The sequence below is a fragment of the Poecilia formosa genome, unplaced genomic scaffold, assembly GCF_000485575.1.
Source record: "Poecilia formosa unplaced genomic scaffold, Poecilia_formosa-5.1.2 Scaffold177, whole genome shotgun sequence".
NCBI lineage: Eukaryota > Metazoa > Chordata > Actinopteri > Cyprinodontiformes > Poeciliidae > Poecilia > Poecilia formosa.
The window spans coordinates 624,324-647,233 of NW_006800116.1; the positions used below are offsets into that span (position 1 = coordinate 624,324).

The following is a 22,910-nucleotide window of genomic DNA, read 5'->3' on the forward strand; positions in this document are numbered from 1 at the left end:
TAAACTACAACTGTTTCTCCAGAAAGTATCGAGTACAGTTACAAAAGTGCAACTTCAGAGTCAAAACCAGCCCTGTCTTCATCCTCCCATTGCTTTTAATAACTTTCTTTTTCCCAGGGTACTTTGAGTGATCGTGAATGCTGACCACGTTGGACTCTCTCCAGTTAATCTTCATGCCTCAGTCAACTTCCTAATTAGAGATAACGGCCGGACCACTGTGCTCCGCTCCCAGCCCAGGAAGGGTTTGTCTTTGTGTGCATGTGTGTGTGTGTGTGTGTGCGTGTGTGTGTGTGTGTGTTAGTGATGACATTAAACTTATTGAAGTTTCAACAGTAAATACATATAATGTGTGATACACAAGTAACAACAGGAACAATGTGAGGAGCTCATAAAGGAGAGCAAGAAGCAACTGATGAGCTGGAGTCATTTAAGGAGGTTTCATATTAAACTTTGATCGTGCAGATATGGAAAATTTTAACTTATAGGTTTGTCATAATGCTAATATTTGAAAAAGAAAAATCATTGGTAACATTTCCAACACAGCAGCAATATTTTCTTAAAGCTAAAAGTTTTTTCCTTTTTTTTTTTTTTACAAAAACAGAAAATATTTTTGTTGTCTATATTTTTGTTGTCTTAATTAGAACAAAGCCCATAAGTACAATAATTTAGCTCCCATTCAGAAAAGAAAAATAATAAAAATTGTGCATTTTTGTGATTCAAATATCCAGAATAATGCCAGAAGCTTGATGGAATATTTATACCAAAATAAAACTTCAAACAAATATTTTGATCAACAGAAAATCCACAATAAACTGACATTTTTACACCAGGATCCTCTTTATGAAATTATTTCCACTGTATGATCCATAATTATAGAAAAATAACAGTTCAGATTAATCATTTAAAGTACATAGTCAGATTTGTATGTCCATTATAGGTGGAGGTAAACTTCAACTTCATGAGTTATTTTTAAAATTAGCTGAAAACTAACAAGGTAGGAAGATTTGTAGAAACATGCAGTCAGACTGTGAGAAATAACTTTAAATTTGAACTTTCTCCATATTTGCTGCGTGGTCCTGAATAAAAAGTTTCTCTCAGTTCTCTATCTTACAGTGCGAAGCTCAATGTGCTGACAGCTCATTGCTCATTCGTTAGCTCTCATTACTCGCGGCTCTGCTCAGCTCAGGCAGAGAGCAAAAACCTTTTTATATTTGGGACTTTTGTTTCAATATCTTCCATTTCTAAAAGAGGAATACACACTGGGAATATTTCTGCCCTATTATTTTGTACTAAATCGCATCCTTAAGTGTATGCATATAATATATTTCTAATATATCTACTCTAGGATAGGAACAATCATCTGTATTTAGGCTCGGTGTGCAGTACTTTTGTTTGTGGATGTTGCTGATAATACATGGGACCTTATTACACCCAGCAGGACAGCTCCCATGCTGAAAGGACGTAAATAGAGAAGATAGTTGAATTAAAATAACCAAATAGAGTTGACAAAAAATCTCTGGAAGTAAATCTACTCCAGACACAGGAAACATCTATTTGTTTCAAATCACACTGCATCATTTCACCTTATGGATACATTTCTTTCAGCTGTTATATGTTACTTGCTGGGCGACGGTTTGATGTTTCTACCAGGTGTTTCCTCGCCAGCCGTAAATATGCTGAACAATGGAGGTCATCCACCGTAAATGGAAATACTGCTAAAGGAAGGTTTGGCCCATTGCACTTAGAGCTGAAATCTAAACATGTCACACAAGCAGAAACCTAAAATACAAGCAATTTGTACTGCAGTATGTAGGGAAAGCCACAAGTGACACAATTCAATGTTTTAAAAAGCCACAAAATTTCTAAGGACAACTTTAGCATTTAAATTTAGCATGGTCGCCTGTCCAGAAGTCCAGAACACAAATCTAACTGAAAACTTGTGGAAAGACTTGAATTTTGATCAATATACATCCAGTCTGAACTGAGTTTGAGCAATGTTGCAAAGAGGGATGCAAAATACAATCTGTCTTCAATTTCACCCTCGTGCATCAGATCTAGTCATGAAGTTTAAAGATAATACTCCAAAACAGACTCCAAGACTACAAGTAGACACTAAAATTATGAAAAAGCTTGTAAGAGTAGAGGTGGGATTGATCCAAAATATTGATAACATCAGTATCAGTCATCAGTCTGTATCAGTCAGTAACATCAGTCTGTATCAGTATCGGATTGAGGACAGTGTGATACTTTAGTTTCAAATAACCCTTTTGAAATGTTGTTTTATTTCTGTATTCTAGTTTCTCAACTCTGAAAATCTAAAATATTTTGTCTTGATTAGCCACTCTGTATTTTATCATGCTGAGCTGCCGCAACCTTTCTGATGTGAGTCAGCAGTTTCTATTTTAATCTTGTGAAATATGTTTTTTTCACTTTATGTTATGTGTTATGTTAAATCTCTGATTAATTCTGGAGACCTGGTTTTTTATGTCCGTTTGCTTTCACATTTCACAAGTTATGAACTTTATGTAAATTTATGTAAATTCAGATAATAGATAACAGTCCTTCTGTTGATATATTTTGGCAAATGTTGGCTTAATAGTTTTTCATTTCAAAATAAAAAAGTCAACAGTATTTGGTATTGTTTATGTCATGGTTTTACATTTTTGCTCACTAGCCTTTCTTGTTTGTATGTATGTAATTGGTTATCAGTGATTGGCCTTTGGAGTGAAAAACTTATTGGTTATTGGTTTAGAAGTTGTGTAAACTTTGTCCAAATTCTGTCCTAGGTTTGAAAAAAATATTTAAAGGAAAACGCACAAAAACACCTAAAAGGTTTGATGATATAGCAAACTTAAATAAGTATCGGAATCAGCAATATCCTGTATTTATTTGGTTTGGAATTGATACCAAAAGATGCAATGTTGCACACCTCTAGAGACCAAGAGGTTTTGCAGAAATTTCTCTTACTGATTCGTTTCCAACTTGATTTAATGTTGAATTAACGATTTTTATCTTGCTCAACATGTTGGATGTGGCCATACAGCTCCTCTCACCTCGGCTGTTTTGATTCTCTTCATCCTTCTTCATTTTTCTATTCTTAGTCCTGATTTTATATTCATCTCCCCTCTCAGTTTAATCGAAGCAGACATCATCTCCACTTCCAATACTCTTCTGGCAGCAATAAATATGTATATTTTATGAGGGGGACTAAAACAGTCTGCAGCCATCTTTAATGTACCTGCCAGCTAATGTTCTGTATTTATCACATGTTGATAGATATGCTCACATGTTGGCGTGAGCCAAATGAAGCCGCTTCAACAGGGTGCCAAATTGTGCACAGGGGAGATTATCCATGTTATCTGGATCTGCTTCCTGGAGAACTCCGGACTTAATTTCAATTTTGCTGCGAAGATGTTGTGCATGATTTAGTTGCTCTGTCAAACCAGAGTCGCCTGCTTCCTGTCTCTCTGGTTCTAATTCAGTCCTCCACCATCTGTCTCCCTGCTTCTGTCTCTATCACCATCTCTTCTTTTTCTCCATTGTTTCTTTACTCCCCTCTGCTCTCCCGCCTCCATCAGTCATTCTCTCCCTCAGCTCACGTTAGCTCCCAGACAACAGAGATAAAGCGCGCCTCTCCTGCATTATCAAGCCCTCCCTCCTCTACCTGCACACAGAGATTATTACAGAAGAGACGGAGGGAGGTTGTGCCTCTCTCTTTATCTGGCCCCCATCTCTTCCAATTCCCTGGCATCTTCCTGTAGCTGCTGTAGGAGCAACAGGAAGGAAAACCGAAAACAAAACAAAGGCCCTAAAACCACAAGCCAAACATTTTATGTGCGCACCTGTATAGAGGCTGTAGAGTACCTGAGGACGGAGCCATATTGATCAGAGATTCCTATGATGTGATATTCAACAGGAAATGTCGTGTCATGACCTCTGATGAAACGTGGTTGGACTGCGACACGGCTGGCCTGACTGTACAACATGCCCAGTCTTTTCTTCTTATGGAGGGAAAGATGAGTTTTACAGTAGTTATTAAGAACAAATCCAGCTATTTTACAGACATGACCGCACCTTGATCCCACTGTGTTTTTTTCTGTTTTCTCTATTTTTTGTAACTTTTATTCCCATTTATTTTTTCTCTCTCTTTTATCTTACTTTTTTCTTTTATCACTTCTGCTTTTTTATTTTATTTTTTTCCCCTTTTCACATTTTACTTCCTTTATTGCTTTTCCTTTTTTTCCTTTTTCCTCCATTGTATTTATTCTCTTTTTTCACAATTTTAGTCTGTTCTTTATTTTTCTTTCCCCAAATTTTCTTTTTCCTCCTACTTTCTGTTTTTTCTTTCCTTTCATTAAAAAAGAGTTCAATGTCTTGATCACACTTTTAATGTTAAAATCATTAAAGGGCATATTTCGTATTGCTAGAACTATTGTAAGTATATCAGACAGTCCTCTGGTTCAAAGCAGAATGTTTTGTTTTTTTTTGTCTGACACAATGAGAGCTATTACACCATCTACATGAATTGATATCTCTAGTGCTACACAATCCTCTTTGGTCAATAGGGCCATAGTCAGTCATCTTTCTAAATATTTCACCAGACCATTTGGACTCATCCAGAACCAGAACCAAACATGGATTTTTCTTTATGTTCAGTGAGATGTATTAACAACAAATCTAAAGGAAATAAAGAGAAATTGTGACAGAAACTTACATGGAACATATATATATATATATATATATATATAAGTCAAACCCAACAGAGAAACTCAAACCTTTAGGAGGAAACCTTGAAAGTTCAGATTAAAACAAATAGGAACTTCATGGTAACCTTTTCTATAGGTTACCATGAATTAATGTGGACCTCTTAAAAAAGTCAGTGTAACAGTAGACAGTGTAAGCTCTGTCTGGCATTCATGTCTTAAAAACATGGAGGTTACTTACTGGACTGGACCGGATTTCTTTGGCATAGAGAGGTTGGAGGAACTCAGAGTCTCCTTCCAGTTTCAGGCCTTTTTCTGTTATTCTCAGGTTGCCCATGCCGTCCTGTCGGGAACAAGAAGCAGCCATGTTTAGTTCAATTTAGAAAACATCTCTTTCCAAATAGCATTTTATATTTAACATAAACAAACAAATTCTACAGCAGTCGAACGCAAAACTTGTTGTGGACGAACCCAGCGGTCCATCTGCAGAAACTTCTGTTATTCCTTTTCTTTTTTTTTAAAGATAAATTTATGTCAATAATCTTTAATGTTTTAATTTTGAAAACAGACGCATGGATGAAACAATTTTCCTCCAATTATGTGTTTCACACAATCAAGTGGAAAACCAGAATGATCCAAAGTCCATGGTAAAAATAACAACGTGATTCTCTAATTCTTACCCATACAGGCAGGTGAAACTTTGACAAAAAACTTTATATAAACATAAACTGTTTTTGGCTGTTTTTTAAATATTTTATTTACAACACATTTGTGGGGGCAGGGTCACTACAAGGCAAATACAAAGATCATGATTCATAATTTAATTTAAATTTTTGTTGTACTTTTTTGTTACTTGATTGATGTCATCTCTGGATTTGAGCATTTAACATTTTTTTACTTGATATTCATTCACATTGTACACGACACTAAATATAATAATAATTCCTTCATTAAAAAACAAGAATGATAATTATAGTTGTATTATAATAATAACCTTAATAAAATTATTATTAATTCTAGTACTACTAATAATTTTATTTAAAAAAATAATATTTTACAATAATGATCTTCATATTTTTATTACCATTTATTACCATACCATTCTAATTCTGCTACTAATAATAATATAATAAAAAATAAAATAATAATAATAATGATGTCAAAAAACTAATAATAATAATAATAATAATAATAATGATGATGATAATAATAATAATAATGATGATGATGATGATGATGATGATGATGATGATGATGATGATGATAATAATAATAATAATAATAATGCCTCTCACTTTTTTATTACTGCCATGCAAACAGGAATGTGTGGGACTTTTTGCACCAGATTGTTGACAGTCAGATTTTGGCCGTTAACGAGTCTCTGCCTCATGCAGCATGACGACATCATGCCCCCTCCGTATCTAACTGTCAGACGTCAGGTGGCTTCAGACCCATCTCATCCGCATTCCAACCACATTACATCTCATTCTGTCACAGTTGATCCTGGGTGGTAAACTTATGATTCCAAAAATAACCAAAGGATGTGGAATTGTTTTCAAACGCTCACTGAGCTCCACAACAAAAAATAGCAGCTTGAATTCCTTCAAACTTTGTGTTTTTGATTATGTTCACATCTCCAAACAGAAGCCTTTAAAGGACAATTTTAGTGTAGCTGAACGGAAAAAACACCAAAAGCTTCTGCATGCTGCTTTTGGAAAATTACATTTTTCAAGCCCTCAGCAGGTGCTGAAATAATTTCATACATCTGCATAAACACCAGAGGAGGGGAAAGAAGACAGGAAGTTTATCCACTGAATTAGAGCACTGAACATTTCAGCGTTATCTGCAGGAAGTTCAAGTTCAAGGTAAACACTACTGACCCAGCAGAAATGATGATCGAATACACAAAGAGCACCCTTTTAGTTATTGATATATTATGATCCACTGTATTGTTACAAAAATATCAAAATGTGTAATAAAAAGGATCCATCTTCCTGATTTCATTCAGTCCTTTGACTCGTCAGGTTCTGACCAGCAGAATGAGATCCCAAACTTACTGCGGATAATCCAAAAACATAATCCTCCCCACACACACTGCGTAAAATATATTAAAATTCATGGGCTTTGGTCGCAGCAGAGCAAGTGAAATACTGAATTATTCCCAGTTGGGAATCATGAGACGTCTCATTGCTCTTGCTGCTACTTAATTTCCCCAAAGTTTGATGATGAAACCCAATGAGAAGCACATACAGATCAGCTCTGTCACCCGCACTAAGATGAGCTGGAGCAGCACTTCTGGCAGGAGAGAGGCTGAAGCTTAACTTCCTGCTTGAATAGGAAATAAAGAATCTGCTCATTTTCAGGATTTCAGGAGACCTGAATAAGAGATGGTGCAGCTATTTTTGGGAGAGGTGTCATAACAAATCACAACAGATGTTCAGGTTGTTGGTGATAGTATGGAACCAAAACAAACAACAACAACAACAAAAATCACATTTTGCCATGTTTAAGTGGGTGGTGGTGGAAGGACCCAAGTGTAGGCAAGAAACACTTTCCATTCTTTACTAAAAAAATAAAAAATAAAAGAAACTTGTATAGAGCTTGGGAAACAGAAAAAGCAAATGAAGTAATGGAAAAAATAAGGAGGAATAACAGAGAATCCAGCAGTGAGTGAAAGAGAAAGACAAGCTTAGTTACTGAGAAAAACACAGAAATGACAAAACCAGAAGAGCTAATTGCAGGTGAGTGGATGTAGCTTGGGAAGGGAGAAGTCAGAGCCAAAGAAGTGTTCATCCACTGCTATAAGCAGTCGTTCATAATTTTTTCCTTTACATCCTGAAGCTCAACAGTACAGGTAGGTGTGCAATAACACATTTGACCCAGTAGAGGGTGATACTCTATCTTATAATACATTTTATGCCTTTTGCAGATGGTGGGTATCTACAAGACTGAATCTAACGCTTTAGCATTAGCTCCTGCAAAATATCATGTTGGAATATCACCTTAATGTTGGTGGAACTAATATCTTATGATTAGCGCTTTAGCATTAGCTTACTCTAAGCACCACTTTGGTGTAGCTCTTTAGCATAGCCAGAACTAGTGTTTATGATCAGCGCTTTAGGGTTAGCACTACTAACTTTTCAGTTGGAGGTGACCACCACCGCCAGCTTCCAACATAGACTCAGTGAGGGGAAAAAAAATTGAGGTCATCCAGGTAAAGTTATAAGCTTGAACTTGGAATCAGCCGACTAGCATCTCAAAAGCATTACAATAATACAGGGTTTCTTATAAAACCAGGATAAGCACAACTGGTAAATAATTTTGCTAACTACATCATACAGGGGTGCTGTGGTGGTGCAGGGGTAACACACAAGCCACAGTAGAAAAAACATGACTGGTCTCTCTAAATTCTTCTTAGGTGTGAGTGTGTGTGCATGGTTATTTGTCCTGTGTGTCTATGTGTTGCCCTGCTTAGTCCTGGATGCAGCAGTCACGGTTCGAGTCCAGGCCTGATGACCGTTGCCACATGTCTTCCCCTTCTCTCATTACTTTCCTGTCTAACCACTCTCAAATAAATAGAGATGGTCAGGTTGATGTGACAAAGTATGATTTCACAGTTTTGTTAATTATTAACCCAGCAGAATAATTAATTATGTACATGTTCAATAATTCAATTTCTCTGCCTTCATCAATAATGAGTGGAAATCTGCGTATTTAAGAGCCGTGTGCAAATATGGCGAACATTTGTACTGAACTTTTGGCAAAGTCAGTACATTATTTAAGGACTTTGAAATATATGTATATTTTTGTATTATTACACTTCTACTGACCCACTACTGATGCAAGCTGCGGATTGTTCACTGTAGATTTCACAAAGTGAATTATTCAATTAAAAAAAAAAAAAAAAGCAGTGTTGGTCAGGACAGACAAGAAGAGCTCAAAGATCTGCTCAGATGCTGAACTCGCTGTATTCCTGCTTCCCTCCTGATCTTGCACCTTTTTTATTTTGATCACTGCAGGCGGCCCATTGAGCTGAGCAGCCATGAATAATTGAAGGTAACTGTGACCAGCAAAGATACTCTGAGGTGTTCCTTTAACTCGCTGCTCTCCAGCTCCTACCACATACCATTAGTTCCTAAGAAAACCCTCGTATCTTCATGACCTAAATGAAACTCACATGTGTTCTTCCCCTTCATAAATGAACATTTCTGAGTCTGCTTTGGGCTTTTTTCCCTCTGTGAAGCATGAACATGTGCAGGCCATGAATAGGTTCTACATATTTCCCATGCTGGGACAATAAAGACCATCCATCTGTTTCTGCAGCTCTGAATCTGTTCCCCCCTCCATCTCTGGCCATGCTGGGACTTTCTCAGCCGCATCCATACGGTCACGATTTTACAACGTGGACAGATTGCTGTTCGTCATTACTCATGCTTCAAAGTGTGTGGCCGTAGGTCAACAGCATTTCAGCTCCAAGATGGTTCATTTTAGACTTTTTTAAGTTTTGATACATTAAAATGATGGAACTGTATGTAGAAACATCGTGGTGATGTTCAACCCCAAGCTGATATTTTATTACATTGCAAAAACACGAATCTCACTAAGCATTTTTGGTCTATTCAAAAATACACCAAAAAACAAGTGTACGCTTATTTCACACATTTGAAATAAATGTAGTTGCAAAACTAACAAGTAACCTTTTGGAAAGATGCAGGAGCTTGTTTTAATAAATAATTTCTTAAAATTCATGCAAAAGTACTAATTCCAGATCTGCACAGTGGTGCAGTTGGTAGCACTGTTGCCTTGCAGCAAGAAGGTTCTGGGTTCGATTCCTGGCCTGAGGTCTTTCTGCATGGAGTTTGCATGTTCTCCCTCTGGATGCGCAGGTTCTCTCCGGATACTCCGGCTTCCTCCCACAGTAGAAAAAACATGACTGGTCTCTCTAAATTCTCCTTAGGTGTCAGTGTGTGTGTGCATGGTTGTTTGTCCTGTCTGTCTCTGTGTTGCCCTGTGACAGACTAGTGACCTGTCCAAGGTGTACCCCGCCTCTTGCCCCAAACGTTAGCTGGAGAAGCACCAGCACCCCTCTGAACCCACTAGGGACAAGGGTGTAAGAAAATGGATGGATGTATTAATTCTACTGGCAGATTATTTCAAAGTGTACAAAGACATTTACACTGGAAACCAGACCAAAAATATTTTGTGATTTTGTTGTGTTTACATAGGAACACAGTAAAAACACAAGATCTCAAGTATCTTGCTGAATAAAACCTAAAATCTATCCAGAAGCATCTCCATCTATTATTGCTTCTGTAAACAATGTGCTGCTGTGTGATGTCTGTGTTTTTTTTCTATGCATGGCGGTCATTTTGGTTTTGTAAATTAACACAGAAGTTTGATTTCAGTCGCATTTAATTAGTAGTATGAACATCTCCAAGAATTTCACCACAAAATCATAATTGAGCATAAACATCTGATGTGCGTTCACAGCCAAAGTAAAGTTACAGTATTTTTCTGTGTGGTCTTTGTTTGAACTCAGTTTCTGTTTGGAGCAAGTGAAAAACGTCTTGTAAAATACCATCTGGGCCTCTGGTTCCTTCTGTCGTTCTGCAGATTTATTTGTGGTGTGCTGCACCACAAACAGAAGGAAAAACCACGAGCAGAAATACAAAGACTGATGCTAACCCTGTGTCTTCGCTCATATCTGTCCTCTTATCGGTATCCATTCAACCTCTCTCTCCCCCACTCTGTAAAGCTGACACCTTCAGAGGGCCAGGACGCGCTGCTGTCAATAACACTGAGCTGCTGGCCTCTTATCGAGTGTCTGCTCGATACGCATCAATCCGCCACCCGAGGCTAAAGCAAATATAGACGTCTCTTAGGAAAATATTACAAAGAGTCGGACTTTTTGCACATCGCACACTAATCACTGCTCTGCATGTTTAACAGGTGAAAGCTGTGTTTGAATACTCCTACGCAAGACAAGGTCTTCTGGGATCAAGTGTTTGAACTGTTACACCCAGGAGTGAGAAAAGAAACTCCTGAATGTTCTCACACTCTGCTGCTGAAGGCCGTTATTATAGCTTTAATGATACGATGAAACTGCTGCTGCTTAAAATAACTCACAGAAAGCTCCTGGAGACAAACAACTCAGATAAACAGTGTTTTAGTAACTCAAAGATTAACTCTGGATCCAGGAGTTGTTATCTGAACCAGTGTGGAGCATCACATATAGGGCTGAAACAATTAATCACATGTATTGATGATTTAAATAATCATCAACTAAAAGGAATTGATTAATTGTTAACTTTTAGTATAAGAACTCTAAGAAAGGACTTTTTTGAAACAACATGTCCACAACAGTAGGTAAGCCAAAACTGCACAAAAATTTCTACATTTTGCATTTAAGAAAAATGTATTTGTCTATAAATACGTTCCATCCTGAACTCCTCAAGTCATACAGTTGTCGCTTTATCTGGTTTAAATTCTCTAAAATCTCCTGTTAAGCAACTTTTGCTATCAAGTTATTAGTTGGTTAATCCAAAAATCTATTGATAAGACAAGCCGAAAATGGCTGAGTTTTTCACATGTTGATGTTAGAAGTATTTTTTAGCTGCAAATGCATCCTTTGCAAATTACTGCAAATGTTCAAGTGCTTACTAAAAAAAAAAAAAAGCTACGTTATTGCCTTCTTGGCAATAAGAAATTTATTTTTTTTCTTATTAACAAAGGAATTGAGCGATTTGTTTATTTGCATTTGAAACATTTTTCTAATATTGTATAAAATAAGCTGTGAATAAGTTCCAATTAATCGACTGTCAGAATAATCAATAGAAAAATCCATTAATTAATTTGTGTCATTTCGAACTGCAGTTGGGAGCCAGAAAAAATGTGTCCAAGGACCACAAATGGTCCCCGGGCCGCACTTTGGACACCCCTCGCCTGCCATCTTTAAGCTTGTAATTTGTGGAGCTTGAATTTATGAAAATCTCCCAATAACAAAGCAAATGAATTGTGAATACTGTAGGACTACCGATTCATGTGTATTCCCTCATATACCAGCATACTCAGCTTTTGTGTTTCAGATGCAAATAAACAAAGACTCTGGCCACCTGTGCACCATTTGCCAAGAAGCACTCAGATGGTAAAAAGACGCTGCGTTCAGCGAGCAACAATGGATCTCATTGAACGCTCTTTCAATCAGCCAGTTGGGACCAACATGGCTCTGCTCCAAACTAATACATTTTACATCCTGTCTTTTTGATACCAACAAAGTTTCTGTACTGTTGGAGCAATGAACCACCTGGAGCAGCAACTTGCAGAGGTTTGCTCTCTTTCTGTGGCTACGTGGCTGATAGCTGCAGCGTCATGTAGCAACACCCTGCGATGGCTATCAGCCGAATTGGCTTTGAGATTGCTCTTCACCCTCCTCCTCCTCCCTGCTCTGATTGAGGCCCTCAATGTGGCGCCGCATCATCCATCAACGGGATGAGAAAGCCGACGGAGGTGGGAGTTTGGCAGAGAAAGAACCAAAGAATGAAAGATGAAAGGGAGGAGAGCCGGCCGGGGGGGAAGGTGGTCCTGATGGAGTCAGGATGAGATAAGACTGAGTAAAACAGATAAACACACAGAGAAATAGGAGTAAAGAGTAGAGAGAGTAATGACTGCATATGTTCATGAGTGGGCAAAGCTGGGAAGTCAAATTGTTGTGGACCTTTACGCATCTGCTATTCTTCCTGGTGGCATTTTGAAAAGTCAGACTGCATGAAAACAATTTTGCCATTCATAAACCATTCAAAATGTCTAAGTATATATGTGTGCAGTTTTTTATCATCCACAAACAGTATTAGCTTCTGGATGGAAACCCCTTTGCTATCCCACAGGCAATGCTACAAAATATGTAAAGAAACATCAACTTTTTGAATCGTTCTTTTCTCACTTTTAGAAGAAAAGAAAGTGACAATAAAAATGGATTAAAATCAAACATCAGACCTGGTATGAAAACATCTGACATTTTATTTTTAAGTTGTGTCACCCAGTTCCAGTGTGAATCATTTTTCTCCAACTTTGGTCAATATCAACACAAGGTTAGCAGACGGTTGCTGCTGATTTACTGCCTCCACATCCATGTTGTAATTCTCAGGTTCCACCACATCTGAAAGGTACAGTCTCATACATTAACACCAATAGGGTTAGGGTTAGCCTAACCCTCTAACTCTTCAAACTCTATAAACATTTCTGGTCAAGTCAATCACATATCAACAACCCCATAGGGTCAAATGTTGATCTGATGGTTTATTAGACTTTTCCTCTACAGAATGGGAATCAAAGATTTCAGCCATCAAACTCCTTGAAACTGCTTGAAACTTTATTTAATAAAAAATAAATAAATAAATCTCAGACACAGAGCAGCTTAGAATAATAGCAATCCATATTTATCCCACATCTTCCAACTGATGATTTCCATACAAGAAATTCAAACAGAAAAACATGGTGTGGTTCCACGTTAGATGACAGAGCAGCATGTTTGCTTTCATGAAAAGATAGAGAACAGCAGCGGGGCTTCTCAGAGGTGCCACCTCTGCTGCCTGCACCTGCAGCCGCCAGTTGTCAGTGTCACAGAGGCTGATAGATTTCCTATTAACTCTGTCTTCATCTGGGATGGATGCCACGGCCCTCGGAGGCCAACACCAGTGTACCATCAAGGACTTCACACCGACGGTGATTGAAGGGTGAAAGTAAAAGCCTGCAGGCTCGGGGTGGTGGATGAGAGAGCAGCAAAGAGACCAAACATAAGCTGCCGCTCACTTGATGGAATAATAAACACGCAGACATGGAAGTTGATTTTGTTTACATTTAAGGACTGAAAAACATCTGAAAGATGAGACGGTAAACTTCCTTCAGACCTTAGAAAAGTGTATATTTGAGGAACTTCCTTTAGGTTTCTCTTCATTTTGTCTTAATATTTAGGCAGAATTTGCTCCAAAGTGACACTAAACTCAGAGAAACACTGATTAGTCACAGGAGGACCTCATCACTATGAACATAAGACAAATGTAACTGCAAAGATGACCTTCCTTGGACATGTTAGGGTAGGGCTATTGTTTAAAGAAAACATGTCCATGAGATTTTTTGCACAAAATCTTTCTTACATGATAAGATTTCAGTTCTGCCTGTTTTGAGCTTCTTTCAGAATGATCTGTTTTAGGGTCTCTTGTCACTTTAAATCCAAATAAACAGCTGTTGGCCACGCCCCCAACTAGTACGTGGAAATGGCTTCAAACAGATGTGCATCTATACAACTTTACATCTCTGAAAAGCATTTGCAGAACCTCCTGCACAACCATTAAGAATGCAGGAAGTGGTTTATGGATGGTAAGTCAACACAACAACATAATACTTGACTTTTCCAGCAGCCATTATACAGTGGCTATGCCAGCTGACCAAACTTGCTGGAGCTCCTCTGGGATTGCTAAGTGACGGGATGAGCTTGCCTGGGTTTATATGCAGTCTACAAAACAAAAACTAGTTCCTGCTCTTCATTCGGTCCTAAAAAAACCCAAATGGTTGACATATTCACTAGAGAGGTTGTCTACAAGGCAGGTACATGTGCTTTTCCCCTTTTTTTATTCTGAATGTTTGAACTCAGATGACAGTTTTTAACTGATCTTGTGGAAATGACAGAAATAAATTCAACAGAACAAAAGAGAAACCTTTTATGTCTTAACTTCAAGGACGATTCAAGACAGCCAGTCTTAACAGGAATAAAAGTTCCCAACACACACTCTAGATATCGTGATAGTAACTTTGACAGTAAGTTACTGTAATTACCTCTTGATTATTAAGTAATTACAGTTGGCTAATTGGCAGTTTTAATGGTACTTTGTTTCAAAGTTTCATCAAAGACAGAAGCAAAGTCCGGTCACCATCAAGACCACGTCTCAGAGCCTGGTTAAACTTTTTCAAAATACATTTCTTACTTACTCGAAACCTAAAACCACTGTGCAAGTCTACATAAAGAGCGAGGAGTAAAATGTGTACTCCTTAAAGCAAAGCACAATATCAGAACTTGATCCCAAAAGCCCATCACTCCCATCCTTGGACAACTCCACGAGCTTCCTGATTAATATTTGATTTCCTTTAAAAATCTCCTCCTCCGTGTCAAAGCTCTCTGACTTCAGCCTTCATTCACATGTCTCCAAGTATTTTAGCTTTCCGCTTTTTCAGAAAGAAGATTAAAGCCATCAGCTCTACTTCCTCTTGCACCAGGATTTTTCTCCATATAGCAACCCAGACCAGCTATTCAGTATTTCAACAAACCTTGAGAACTGAGATTTTAGGAATTGTAACAACACTAAGCAATTCATGTAAGTACAACGATGCGTACTTTGAAAAATGTTTTACTCTAATTTACTGTGATACCCCCAAAAAACTTAATTGAAACTAATTCCTTTTGTGTAGTTCCCAATGACCACAGACCATCAATGAACAAACAGCATCATGAAGACCAAGTAGACAGCAGACAGGTCAGGGACAAAGTTCTGGAGAAGTTTGGTGGTATTTTTACACATGGCAGTCTGAAAGACTTGGTTCGATTGGGGACAAAAATAGCAATATTAGTTACATTTTCTAGCTGGTGTGGTTACCTTCAACACTGCACTGTCAAACGAATCAAACTCTTTGAAAAACCTGTTCAACCCTCTCGCCTGTGGTGGCGCTGCACCAAGATCTGCTGAATAAAAATAAGACAAAAACTTCTGAAGAAGACACTGAGCAAACCTTTCTTCTTCATGAAATGCAAATGAAAATGGTGAGGCTCAGATTTTAGCAGCAGCAGACCTTAGGTTAAGGGCTCCTTCCACAGTTTCACAAATATGGGTTGCCACTGGAATAAAAATTTAAATTTCTTTGATCTGAAGAAGTTTCAAAAGCCTTTAAGACAAAGGTTGCATAAAAATGTAGATCTCTACACTCCTGTTTTTTTTTTAACAGAAAAAAAAGTCATCACCTTAAAACTGAATCCCCTAAATCTCTCTAGTCCATCCTTTCAAGTTGCCCCCTTCTTTGTTTTTTTGCTGTTGACTCTGGAGGTCCTAAGATGATGTCTTCTTTCTAAGTGGACTGGATGTCTTGCCTGACCCGACATGATTCCTTCAATTCGTGTTTTGACCCGTTCATGACTTACTGCCTGCCCTTTTTCAGCTAAAATAATTACTCACTCTGGGACAAATAAAGATGCTATCGCTGTTTTTCTAAGGAAAAAAAAAATGATACGGCAAAGAGGGCAGAGCACAAATCATTACAAGCAGACATGTCCATTCTTTGGAAAAACATGGTGTACCTGTAGAAAAAAAAAAAGTCTGTTTTTTGTTGTTGCTCTTTTCATAGTAGCATGTGGAGCTGCTTAGATTTATCAATTTAAATCAGTTTCTTGAAGAACATGGAGGAACAAAAGGAAATTTTTTTCCATCTTTATGCTCTTAACAGCTTAATTAAAGTAAATATTTTGGTGAAATTCTGGGTAAATGTTGAAGAAATGAAGTTGTATTACAACTGGCAAAATGAAGATAAGACAGAATAAAGAAACCCCAGTCACCAAGTTTTCACATTTGAAGTAATAGAAAAAAACTAACTGATAAAACTCAGTGCCATGAGAAAGTATTTCAGTCTTTTATTTTTACTTAAATGTTTCATATCAAACAATTTCTAGTTGGAAAAACAACCTGACTAAATACAGAATGGAATTTTGAATGTTGAGATGGTTTCATAAAGGAAAAGGCTATCCAACCCGAAGGTCCCATTTATTATAGAATACCAGTGGTCAGCACACTTCCACTAATCTGCTAATAGCGGAGCTAATTTTCGTTTGGCGCTTTTGCTAACTTTGGAAATACCTAGTGCACTTAACTTCTCGTAAGTTAACTCTTCCAGATACATTTGAAACCACTAATTTACTAAAACATGGACAGCAGAGAACAGTTGGTTGTAGTCTTTCAAAGGTAAATATAATTTGAACTGAAATTAGTGATTTAGCACTAGCTACTACCAAAAAAATGTTGCTATAGCGCTTAGCTAGCTTAGTTTACAGTAATAATGTTTATGATTAGTGTATTATTTTTAGCTAAATCCTGTAGTTACTGTTGCTCACCATTGTAGAAGATTATCCAAACCCTGAAGAAGCAAAGCAAGAATATTTAGTTGGTATGTAGATAGCAGCTCATGGCTTCTGGTTAAACTAGGTGACCCCAAGATGCCAGCATTTGTTTCAGATCTCCAACAGGAAGATTCAAAGATTCTTTGCTACCGTCTACCTGCTTTCTTTGGTAGTGACAAGTAGATCATACACAGTTAGATCACAGCTACCAAATACATTGTAAGATTTTAAGAGTTTAGAGTGTATGAAATCCAGTCAACTTAAAACAAAGGATGAATCACTACAATACTTGAGTTACATAAATTTTATGTGATTTTTTTAGTGGTTTAAGTGCTTTTTACCCATCTTTACAATTACCAAATCATCCTATTGTCATCTTACATAAAGAGTTTCTTGTCAAAATGGAACAAAAACTAATTCATGCATTTTTTTCAGTCCTGAAAAGCCCCAAACGGGAGACATATGCACCTTAAATAGAGCTGGATGGGAAAAGAAAACATGTGGAAGGCTGAAATCATTCAGACAGCTCCACATGAAACTCTTTAAATAATAGGCACAGCAAAGATGAAGTGAGAAAGAGACACTGGCACAGCATGGTGGGCTTTGGGAGTAGATAAAAACTTTATCTAGAATATCTGTTTCCCAGAGCCTGGACACATCAGTGTTTTGTCATTGATTAAGACGGCTGAATTGGTTCTGACAGTACCCACCCTCCCCGTTCAGATTCAAGCACAAAAACCAACCCCTGGTGTCGCTCGGCAGGACATAACAGCAGCCTAACTAGTCGATGTTAATATTGATCCTTACCGCCGGTTAGAAGACAGTCGGCGTTTATCTACATCAAGCAAGATCACGACCCTGACAGGAACCCATCAGATGCAGATGTGAGTTCTCCATTTAGACTCTGTCATTCTCACTGTGTTCATGTCAGCGTCACTGCAGCTTTTAAAGCATGCCAAACATGAAGAAGGGGGAATTAGCTCTTGTTTTGAGGAAGACGCTGCAGGAAACAAGCCTGGTGGGAGCTCTGAGACTGAACAGATCTAATATGCCCCACATCAAAAGCTCAGAACTGGAAGAGGCTGCGCACAGATGCAGCATTTGTGGTGCTTCCACGCAGACGGATGTCCTGAGAAAACCTTTTTATTCCAGAAACTTTAAATTAAATCCACGGAAATACTGAATAATCCAGCTGGAGAGCTTTATTTTTGGTCTCACCTCATGTGGACAGCAGTGAAACAATCTTACAGTTGAAAATACAGTCTTACAATATATTAGCTAGTAGTAAACCTTTATGTATTTTAATGGGATTTTTTTAAAAGATTGAAAACCATTTTCCAATTGACAATTATGAGATAGCACAAAAAAACATATTACACTGGACCCCGTTATTCATTTAGGGACCAAAACCACCAATGAGTAGCTAAAATTCACAAATGCTTGAGACCTCCTCTAAAAACACTCATAACTGCCTATTTTAATAGTTAAAAATGCCAAACATACATTTATGCACATTAATACACAGTGGAAACTGTCTTAGCAATATAATGGAGGCTAACATCTACTCTCTCCCTTATTTCCGCTTTTGTGGTTACAGCCAACAAGTGCCATGGAGAATAAAGTGTGGTCCAGGATTGGCTGCTTTGCAAGCTCCAACCAATAGCAGGTCAAGTAGCATTGCATCTTGGTATGCAGCTTCCTCTGCTGCATTTTCTTTTGAATATTTTAGATATGGTGAAGAAAAAAAAATCCATAAATTGGTGACTTTTCCATGAAAAACATGGAATTATGTTCCACTGTCCTTCAAAAGTTGGCAAATTGAGACCAAATCACCAGACTGAAGACTTTTGTCATCTAGTTTTTGGTAGAAAGAAACACGAGAAAAACAATCACGCATAAATAAATGATTTATCCTGGGATTAATTTATTGGGTAACACTTTATTTGAAGGGGGGTGAATAAGACTGTCATGACACTGTCATAAACATGACATAACACCTGTCATGAACATGAATAAGCCTTCATGAATATTTATGACTGTTGTCATAAAGCGTCATTCGGTAAATTATGACACTTTTAATACAAAGTTGACATTATTCAAAATGTCTTCATTATGACAACTTGACATTAACCAATAAATCATTACTGATATAAATTTGTTATAAAAGTATTACTGATTGCACTTTAAAAATTAGGTAACTTTATGTTATTAAAGGTAAAGTTTAAACAGTAATGATTTCTTGGTTAATGTCGAGTTGTCATAACAAAGACATTTTGAATAATGTCAACTTTGTATTAAAAGTGTCATAATTTACCGAATGACGCTTTATGACAACAGTCATAAATATTCATGAAGGCTTATTCATGTTCATAACAGGTGTTATGTCATGTTTATGAAAGTGTCATGACAGTCTTATTCACCCCCTTCAAATAAAGTGTTACCATTTATTGTGACATACTGTCAACTATATTCTCAAGCAAGTAATTTGGTGTCTCGCTTTGTAGGGTTTTTTTTTATTTTATTTTGAAGAGGTGGTTCAGCAAACATTAGCAAACATCAGTAAAGTGTCGCATCACTGTGACATAAAATAAAAGCTCTTTAAATCCAGAAAGGCCTTGCCTCGGTTGCCTGTGACTGAAATAAGTTCACTGAAGCAAATAGTTTCTTTACAGAGAAAAGAGCCAGGTGACCTCTTGTCGAAATTAACTGAGAACGCTGATGTGCAGAACCTTGCTGAAGGGTACATCAGCTGAAGTAATTACGGAGCCGGAGCGCTGCTGTTTGAGTCTGTCGGGCTCACACTAATAAGCATCACATCATTTGATCTTTAGTAGCAGCCAACTAACGACTCATTAGCAGAAGATTTGTGGTTTTCATAAGTGTGAGTTTTGCAAATAGTCTCGGTCTTCATCACTCGGTGGAGAACTGAGGACATCAGAGACTGATGGGGCTTTCTTTGCTTCCTGACAGGTAAATTGCATCCCAAGCATTCCTAGTTCATTGATGCTTAATTCTTTTATCTCTAATTTATCCCCATCACAATTTGTGTTTTAAAGCGCAGGACCCAACATCATGGCTGATTCATCTGCCTGGATTGAGGCCCCTGAACATGTATTGTTTGGTGCTCTCTACACCAGCTGCGGCCAAACTTTTCACTATGTGGGTCAAAAACATCAAGTTGAGAATTTTATATATTTTTTTCTATTTTAGTTTTAAAAAAATTTAATTTTATGTTTCCTTTTGGGGCAAAATTTCCCCAAAAGTTTTTTTTTTTTTGAGTTTTTCTTTTCAGGACTCTTCATGTTGTTAACGTTATCTGATTCATGTTAAGGGCACATAAATGTACATTAGAGTCACTTTTTGCTTCATGCTGAGTTGAACCAAAGACGCAGAATGAAGGACAAAGACAAAGTTGGAATGCAAGAAACTTTCAGCAGCTAAAATAAGATGTAAATATGTTAATAAAAGTATATCTCTGTGGAAATAAAGCTAATTTGTTACAGATAATTCTAGTTTTAAATGTTGGCCGTAAGCATTTACTTTCACACTAAAACTTAAGTAAGGTTTGATATGGCATCTCACAGTCAGAAAAGCAGGATATTTGTACATTTTCACTTTGTCATCCAGGAATTGAATTTTTATCTTTTGAGCTTTAAACAGTAAAAGCACAAAGTGAAACGGCTTCAGGAGCACAATAAGTTTCAATAACATGCCTGTTCACTACCACCATTTGGTGTTTAATCTCCCCATGTTCTGTAATTATACATTAGGTTGCATGTCTTGGAGCAAGCTAATTTTCCCATTAGGGGCTATAAAAGCCTGAAGTTTAGCTTTATTAGTCGTCCCCCGAGTGCTGAATTTATGAATTTAGTCGACTCTGCCTCAAACATAATTAGTGTCCTCAGCTGTAACTTCATTTTACAGTTAGAAAATCCAGTGCTGCTTAATTGTCCTGCTCTCTGGTTCTTTTCAGTCAACTAAAAATGGATTAAGCGACCTGGGAAAACACCCAGTCAAAAGTCCAAAGCCCTTCAACTGCCGATCTTATTTTTATCCTTCAACCTTTAGTTGAGCTACTTTCAGTCTCATCGACAGTCAGAAGTTTAGTCACTGAACTACTTTAAAGGTGACCTATTTTGCTTACTTGAACAGGTTGGGATAGGATTATGTGCAACACAAAACATGTTCAACACATTTTTTGCGAAACAATTATTGTAACATAATGAGATTTCAGTGTGGGCAGTTCTGCCTATTTGGAGGTCCTTTAAAAATGATGTTATTTTAGGACCTCTTGTCATTTTAAATCACACCACCCAGCTCAATCACCTGGTCACCTGGGTAGCTTTAGCAACAAGTTGATTTACATGACGTATTCTGCTCAATGCAAAACGACCAAGGCCATAGCACCAATAGGACCAAGCTGAACAGAGACGGGCTGGGCCAGACTGGACCCTGCAGTGCAAAAAGGGCTTTAGATAAGCGAAAGACAAAAGATGGATGGATGATTTTCAAACTTTTTGATTTTGAATTGAAAATCTGCACAAATATAAAAACTTGGATCTACAACTAACATTTTAATGTATGTTTAGACAGTAATTTACCATTTAACTTTTTAAATAGACACCAATGTTAAAATAAATCAGCAGGATGACTTGTTGGGATGGGTACTGGTAAAGAACAGACATTAAGTGAACAATTAATGGCATTCAGGTATTCAGATTTTATTGAAGCGCTGTGGTTATTTTCCACTAGTAGAGGAACAACTTTCATTCTATGATGGAACACCTTCACTACAGATCTAAAACTGAAAAAAAAACAACAACAAAAAAACAACAGATAAAATATGGAAATACTATTGTCAGAAACATCTTCATCAGTGTTAGCTTCCTACTTATTCATCTCTGACTTCTCATTACTCTTCCTTCTTCTGCATGAGTGAAACACCATGGGGGATGCAGGGAAGGCAGACTGCAATCAAGATGAAAATTACTGCTCTTTCTCCCGTAAGCAGCAGCAACAATCAGCAGCAAACCCGGAGATGTTTACCTACTGAACCTCCTCAGATGTTTCGTGACTGAGCTGGTGCCTGAAAACAGACATGACTTCATTTTTATTTTCCATTGTACCAGCCGCATACGTCCATACCCTCTCTATAGGAACAGTTCCCAATGTCTTCAGGCAAACAAAAGTGTAAACAGAGCCGGATCAATGGCGGAAGCAGTGTGGAGAGGATAAAGGAAGAACCGCATAAATAAAAGAGGGAAAAGATGAAATAAAAACCTTTGAACTAGAAAAACAACTTTACCGATGAAATAAGCCTAAAAAACAGTTTTTAAGGGGAATTAGTATTCAAATTTCACATTTTGCATATTTTTGTACTTCCAGTTGCTTCTAAAAACAACCCCAGCACTTAAAATGAAACAACCAGCAGTTTTTAATGTGTTAATTTCTTGTGTCTAGAAAATGAGCTATTTTGAAAAACCTGACGGATGTTAGGTCATAATTCATTTGCACAGCGTCGTTACCTAGCAACCCCAGCAAACTTCAAGACATTTGGTCAGCTGGATTTACCGACATATGCACTGCATAATGGCTGCTGGAAAAGAGGAGTGCTTTGTTGTTGACTTACCATCCAGAAACTACTTGTTGCATTCTTGCAGGTTGTGCTGGAGGCTCCGCTCATAATAATCATGTATACTTGCGCATCTGTTCATGTGTGAGTGTAAATGTTGAGTTGGGGGGCGTGGCGAAGCTTACTTAAAGTGACAAGAGGTCCTAAAACAGGTCATTCTGAAAGGAGCTCAAAATGGGCAGAACTGGCCAGAATTTGATAATCTAAGAATTATTTTGTGCAGGAAATGTAATGAACATAAACCATAAACTCACCCTAACCTGTTCAAGGAAGCATAATAGGTAACCTTTCATTACTAGGCTACACCGTTTGTGCCGTCTCGCTCCAGGTTTACAAGACAAAATAACAAATTATTCTTTTTTTATCATTCTAATAACTTTTGATGGCACAATTACTCAGAAATTACTTTGCTTCTCATGAG

General features: G+C 37.5%; 1 protein-coding gene across 4 annotated transcripts in view; it reads right to left on the reverse strand.

Annotated features, from left to right (window-relative positions):
* The window catches only part of sgcd (sarcoglycan, delta (dystrophin-associated glycoprotein)), a 208,334-nt gene that overhangs the window by 66,529 nt on the left and 118,895 nt on the right, over positions 1–22,910 (reverse strand). For all 4 annotated transcript variants that reach the window (XM_016678248.1, XM_007565491.2, XM_016678249.1 and 1 more), the window contains one exon: positions 4,945–5,046. In XM_016678248.1, coding sequence (XP_016533734.1) covers positions 4,945–5,046 — 102 coding nt within the window. The remainder of the gene's footprint in view (positions 1–4,944; positions 5,047–22,910) is intronic.